At 35.6% G+C, this 7,500-nt stretch overlaps 1 protein-coding gene across 1 annotated transcript in view; it reads right to left on the bottom strand.

The window, feature by feature from the left end:
• The window catches only part of LOC137615776 (esterase 6-like), a 32,022-nt gene that overhangs the window by 23,516 nt on the left and 1,006 nt on the right, over positions 1 to 7,500 (bottom strand). The window contains exons 2-4 of the mRNA XM_068345468.1: positions 5,977 to 6,175; positions 5,455 to 5,595; positions 5,035 to 5,197 (exon numbers count right to left, since the gene is read on the bottom strand). Of these exons, the coding sequence (XP_068201569.1) occupies positions 5,035 to 5,197; positions 5,455 to 5,595; positions 5,977 to 6,175 (503 nt within the window). The remainder of the gene's footprint in view (positions 1 to 5,034; positions 5,198 to 5,454; positions 5,596 to 5,976; positions 6,176 to 7,500) is intronic.

The following is a 7,500-nucleotide window of genomic DNA, read 5'->3' as shown; positions in this document are numbered from 1 at the left end:
AATGCAGGACAAAAGGTTTGCTGACTAGGGTCGATATGGAATATATGTATATATATATATATATATATATATATATATATTTATATATATATATATATATATATATATATGTATATATATATATATATATATATATATATATATATATATATATATATCTGAAATGGGTGAGAAAGTGTTTGGTAATAACAGTGTCAACCAGGAAACTACTACTACTACTACTACTACTACTACTACTACTACTACTACTACGAAAGAGAGAGAGAGAGAGAGAGAGAGAGAGAGAGAGAGAGAGAGAGAGAGAGAGAGAGAACGCCAATAGTATATTCCTAGGGTAATTCATTATTGAGGAGAAAGTACAGTTAAAATACTTCTAAAATCATTGATCAAATAACATCAGCTCCAAAATGAGTACATTTGGTTAGGTTTACTATGACATTTGGGAGTGAATAATTTAGTAGTATAGTATTCCACTGCAGAACAAAGGCCTCAGAAATGTCCTTCCACTTGCGTACGTTTATGGTCTGTGCCAGTCCACGTACATGATTTTGAGTTTAATGCTTTCAAATGTGTGGTTTTAGAGCAGGCATAGAGAGACATAACATTACATTTAGGTAATAGATTATAAGTATATAAGATTTCGAATAATATGTATGACGTAATAGCTAAGTATGCTCTAAAATAGAGTTTAAATAATAAGGATAAAATTAATGCTATAAAAAGATGCATTGGGGAAATAGCTATAAAAAAAAAGTAGCGATCATTCACTCTGTTTACTGGCAGTCTCTTCTTATCCTGATTTATAGGCAAAAATGGGCTTGCTTGACGATAATCCCTTTAACGGTGTTAACTGTTTTGCCTAAGAAATCCCATTTCCTGAGGGCTACTTTTCCTATGTACAGCGGAGGATACTTAGGTTTCATTCCGTCTTTCTTTTACGATACTGTTTTCAGGAAATACTGTTCATAGTCGCATGTAGTTGAATAAAAGCAATGCATTTTCTGTACGGTATTATTATTATCATTATTATTATTACTTGCTAAGCTACATCCCTAGTTGGAAAAGCGGGATGCAATAAGCCCAGAGGCCCCAACAGGGAAAATAGCTCAGTGAGGAAAGGGAGCAAGGAAAAATAAAATATTTTAGGAAGGGCAACAATATTAAAATAAATATCACTTTATAAACTATAAAAACTTTAACAAAACTATATATATATATATATATATATATATATATATATATATATATATATATATATATATATATATATATATATGTGTGTGTGTGTGTGTGTGTGTGTGTTTGTGTGTGTGTTCAGGTGAGCTTATGCGGTGTGAAAAGTCAAGTAAAGTGTTTACGACCAGATTAAGTCTCCCACCCCCTCCGGTTTTTACGAGGACAGAATGTATTGTATCATAGGCCTACAGGCTTTGTGGCCCAGTCTGTGGTAGCTCGACTCCATATTGGAACGATTGAAATCACTTACACTAACAATTCCTCTTTTGATAAGGAAATCTCTGGGCATTTGAGTTGTCATATGTTTACGAGTTAATAACGTCAAAGTCATGGTGTTTTCCTAGATTGTAAGACTGGAAATAATCGAATTTATAAGATAAATTATTGTAGGGCTGTTGAATTTGAAATCCTTGCTGTAGTTCCCCGAAGATTTGAAAGTCACTGTCACATGACTTTGGTAAATTTTGCAGTAAGATTTAAAGATTGAAAACGCTGTTTAGATTGAGAAACTCTATAAGGAAATTGAAGAATAATAAACAGAAAAGCAAATAATCCGTAGAAATATCTATTCACGTTAAACGCTCGCCATAGGGTAAGAGAATAAAAAAAAAAATCAAGAGGGATGAACAGGTTTGATTGTGGCGAATGAAGAGAGAGGGTGGTCGGGTATACCCGGGAGAGGAGGGGCTGGCGCAAGGTCTATATATACCAGATCAGCCAACGCGCAGCTTAAGAAGATGTAAAATCAACTGGCAAGGAACTACATTATTATTATTATTATTGTTATTATTATTATTATTTCCCGAGGGCCCCGACAGGGAAGACAGCCCAATAAAGAAAGGAAATAAGGAAACTACAAGAGAAGTAATTAACAATTAAAACAAAATATTTGAAGGACAGTAATAACATTGATATAAATATTTAATATATAAACTATGAAAACTTGAAAAAAAACAAGAGGAAGGGAAATAGGATAGAATAGTGTGCCTGAGTGTACCTTCAAGCAAGAGAACTCTACCCCAAGACAGTGAAAGACCATTGTAAAGAGGCTATGGCACTGTCCAAGACCAGAGAACAATAATAGCTAAAGAGTCTCTTCTACCCTTACCAAGAGGAAAGTAGCCACTGAACAATTACAGTGTAGTTAACCCCTTGAGTGAAGAAGAATTGTTTGGTAATTTCAGTGTTGTCAGGGGTATGAGGACAGAAGAGAATGTGGAGAGAATAGGCTAAACTATTCAGTGTATGTGTAGACAAAAAAAAAAGAAAAAGAAAAAAAAGGGAACTGAAACTGTCCGTTAAACAATAATTACAGCAATAATGATATAGGATATTTTGTTAATGAAGTTTCATGAAGTCAAAGTAAACATATGTAGTACACACTAAAGGTAAATAGGAGGCTAAACAATAACCAAAACAAGACTAAAATTATAAAATCATAAATTTCTTGCCTATTTGATTCAGTTAGAAGTTGCATTTTTTAAACTGTAAAGATGGCCAAATTTCCATATTGTTTTCAAGAACATATTTTTTCTTAGTTCCCCAGTTCATGTATAGTATACCTTTAGGGCCAAAGTTAGAGAACAATATCTTACAAAATTGAAATGGCCACTAAAAAATTTAGCCACTTTGGCACTGAGCAGCTTAATGCTGCATTTGGTGTTTTTTCTTATCATCAAACTGAAGCCTCACTCGTTCCTCTTATTTACACCAGCCATCCATTCCGAATCAACCATTCATAGAACGCCATTTCATTTCAGCCAATCACAGCTCATCCTCATAGAAACTTGTTGACAAATGTATGATGAACTCCAGAAAATATTTTTTCTTCTATGAAACCAATGTATTAGAAATGCCTGGCTAAGTAAATGAGCAAATATATATTGAACTTGATCCTGAGTAAACATGATATATGAGTAAATATTTTAGGTATATGAATGTACGTTTCGTAAATTGAAAATGTTTTTACGACAACTTAAGACATAGAATTCCAATATATATATATATATATATATATATATATATATATATATATATATATATATATATATCATCATTATCATCATCTCCTCCCACGCCTATTGACGCAAAGGGCCTCGGTTAGATTTTGCCAGCCGTCTCTATCTTGAGCTTTTAATTCAATACTTCTCCATTCATCATCTACTTCACGCTTCACAGCCATGTAAGCCTGGGTCTTCCAACTTTTCTAGTGCCTTGTGGAGCCAAATTAAAAGTTTAGTGAACTACTCTCTCTTCGGGAGTGCAAAGAGCATGTCCAAACCATTTCCATCTACCCGTCATAATGATCTCATCCACATATGGTACTTGAGTAATCTCCATTATAGTTTCATTTCTAATCCTGTCCTGCCATTTAACTCCCAATAACCTTCTGAGGCTCTTTTCTCAAATCTACTAAATCTATTGGAGATTGTTTCATTGCCATACCATGACTCATGTCCATACAGTAACACCGATCTCACTAAACTGATATGTAGTTTGATTTTTATATGTAATTTCTGACGATTTGATTTCTAAATTTTACTTACCCTAGCCATTGTCTGATTTGTTTTTTTCAATCTTTCACTAAACTCTAATTCTAAAGACCCTGTATTGGATATCATAGCTCCTAAATATTTAAATAACTCTAGTTCATTAATCCTTTCTTCTTCCAATAATATTTCTTCTTCCATTACATACCCCATTCTCATCAGCGCTATCTGTCTTCTATTTATCTTGAGCCTAACCTCCTGGGATATTCAATGCATTGAGGTAAGCAAGCATTGCAAATCCTGTGGTGTTCTGCTATTAAGGACATCATCATCAGTATAATCTATGTCTGCTAAATTCTTATCACTAATCCAGTCCAATCCTTCTCCACCATCTCCGACTGTGCTACACTTTACAAAGTCCATGAGGAGGATAAACAACATAGGTGACAACACATTCCCTTGGAGTACTCCGCTGTTCACTGGAAACTCACTTGATAAGACTCAATTAACATTAACTTGCTATGCTCATGAACCGACTTAATCAAATTTACATAGTTAAGAGGAATTCCATAATAACGCAGGACTCTCCACAAAATTGGCCGGTGCACACTATCAAAGGCTTTTTCATAATCCACAAATGCCATAAAAAGTGGATTTCTATATTCTACGTATTGCTGTACAGCATGTCTTAAAATGAAAATTTGATCAGTACACCTTCTACCTTTTCTAAATTCCGCTTTCTCATCTCTCATATTTTCATCAATCTTTCTCTCCAGTCTCTTTAGAATAAAAAAAACTATATATTTTCATGACAGCTGATGAAAGTGTGATGCCCATGTAATTATTGCAATCATTCAGGTCTCCCTTTTTTTCACCGACACTCCTAACTCCCATTCATCAGGTTTTGCCTCTTCATCCCACATTTTACAAAATAATCTTGTAAGTATTCAGGGAGTCACTTTATTTTCGGCCAGTATCATCTCGGCAGTTATTCCATCGTATCCAGTGGCTTTCCATCTCCTGAGTTTTTTTAATGACAGCTTCGACTTCAAACACACTGAATTATGACTCCACTTTACTTTGTTGTTCATATTTTTCCAGGACAACGTTAACAACAAGAAAGTATTATATTTTATCATAATAGATTTTTGGGAAAATTTTGACTTTTTTACAGTAAAGGTGATGCACGGGTATTTTGAACTTGCAAATTTAGTATTACTAATATGGACCAAATCCCATTCGCATGAATAAATTTATATTTAATCATTACATTTATTTATTAAGTTGTAAATAAAGGCACATTTCTTACCGAAAGGTCCAAGTCTATGGTTGATTGTGATGACACAGACGTCGGATTCCAGGAGGTAGTCCGGCTGGAAGAGTCCATCGCCGCCGCTTCCAGCCATCCAGGTTCCAGCGTGGAGGAACACGAGGGTGGGCTGAGTATTGAAGTAATCGGGAGGAGGCGGGACCTGGGTGACAGATTATTATTATTATTATTATTATTATTATTATTACAAGCTAAGCTACAACCCTAATTGGAAAAGCAAGATGCTATAAGCCCAAGGGGTCCAACTGAGAAAAATAGCCCAGTGAGAAAAGGAAATAAGAAAAAAAAATTCGTAAAGGCGATGTGATTACAAAAGCAATTTTAGCAAAAATTTAATCTATGAGGATTTTATGCAAATCAAAATGATCTTAATCAACACAGGTTTTATCATATACTTACTCTATTCGTGAAGATATTTAAGTACAGACAATCTTCCTTGCCAACAACGCCACGCCCTCTCAAGTTGTCCCATTGTAGACACGGAGGGGACTCTTCTGTAGCGTTGAATACTTCCTTGTGGTCCCCGTACGGCAAAGGATACTGTAGAGGTGTAGGAAATACATTGAACTGAATCTGATACTGGAAAATTATTCTCCTATAACATTTACGATACAAAGAACATATTAATTCACATCATAAAACCAAGGACTGCTTGCATAAAACAAGTATTATACATAGGCCTAGTTGGAATGTTCGTTAAATGACAATTTAATAGGAAAACTAACGAGATTTCAATGATATTTTACACTCGGCTGAACTTTTACAGGTACACTTAATTGCGTTTTGGAAGAAATTAATATTTTTTTCTTTAGATAAATGAGTAATTCAGTCTAAGTAGTCAAGACAGTTAAATTAAAATTGGAACAGATTATTTCACAGGTATGCTTAAATGAATACCGTCACATTCTACATTCAACGTACTGAGAACCGAAGTCCATCAACAGGTGGTTTAGCGAAAGGGATACCCGTAAAGGTGTAGATAGTTCTCCCTTGCCTCTTGGACACATGGGTACCGCCCAAAAAAGTTCCTGACGGTGTTTCCACCCGCGGTTGGTCGCAAAGGGCGCCCGTGCTCAGCATCCACAGCACAAACACCACGCACCGCTGCTGCCACGTCATCCTGTGAGGGAATGCAGAGTGGTAGGATACAGAATACTTCTCAAGGAAAACTTTCATATATATAGCGGGGTGGGGTTTACACGGTCAAACGGTTCGTTGAACTCGGTTCTCGAACTTGCTTGTCAAACGGTTCGAAGAGGTGAAGTCAGCCACAGATGCATAAGGATTGTAGACAAATAAGCCCCGCCCACAAAAGGCAGGCGAGAACTAACGTTCTTCGAACCGTTCGACAACAACCAAATACCCCGTTCACACGTTCGAACATCACTTCAAACACTGGTCTGTCGAACTGTGTTCGACGAACCGTTCGAGCGTGTAAACCCGCTTTAAGAGAAGTTATTATAATGTTTTTAGGCTTCTCAGTTGATTAAATTTTGATTAGGGCTGCGGTGATACTTTTATGTGTATCAATGTTTATGAGGTAATAATTCTTTTTTGCATGTAATCACGTCTAACGTATTTTCCTTTACTTCACCGCCTAAACTTTTCATATTTAAAGGTTTAAAATCCGTTCATGAATGGCAGGGACAAGGGACAGTGACATTGCCCTATCGAGCAGGACAACGTCATAGAGACTGACCATATATACATGTGATCAGCTCCTAAGTCCCCTCTCCACCCAAGCTAGAACCAAAGAGGGCCAGGCAATGGCTGCTGTTAACTCAGCAGATATACCTATAAGCTTCCCCATGACCACCATCCTTAGCTCACAAGAATGGTGAGGTTGCAGTGCCCAAAAGAACTAACGAGTTTGAGCGGAACTCGAACGTCAGACTGGCGATCAGCAGCCAGGGACGTTACCACACAGGCCACCACAACTCATATGCTTTAATATCGAAGGTGGTTTTATGTTCGAAATAGATCTAATAGATAATTATTGAGGAACATAATGGTTAAGTAAGTGATTATGAGTGCCTAAAGAATATGTTTTCAGCAACGAATTCTTAATTAACAAACGTTCATTTTCACTTGAGTCTTATGATCACTGTTGCATATGTAGCCTATTAAAAATAAAAAGAAGAATAAAATCATGAACAAAACCATTGCGGCTTAAACCATTTAAGTAGCCATAATCATGAAAATTATCTTTTAAAGATTACAATTATTCCTTTCTTCACGTCCTCGTCCATTCAATGCGATTTATTATTATTATTATTATTATTATTATTATTATTATTATTATTATTATTAGCTAAGCTACACTCCTTGTTGGAAAAGAAGGATGATATAAGCCCAGGGTCTCCAACAAGGAAAATAGCCCAGTGAGGAAAGGAAACAAGGACAAATAAAATATTTCAAGAGCAGTAACAACATTAAAATAAATAT

This window comes from Palaemon carinicauda, chromosome 22, assembly GCF_036898095.1.
Source record: "Palaemon carinicauda isolate YSFRI2023 chromosome 22, ASM3689809v2, whole genome shotgun sequence".
Lineage (NCBI taxonomy): Eukaryota > Metazoa > Arthropoda > Malacostraca > Decapoda > Palaemonidae > Palaemon > Palaemon carinicauda.
Note: the sequence above shows the minus strand (reverse complement) of the source record. Positions and strands in the feature narration are given on the sequence as shown.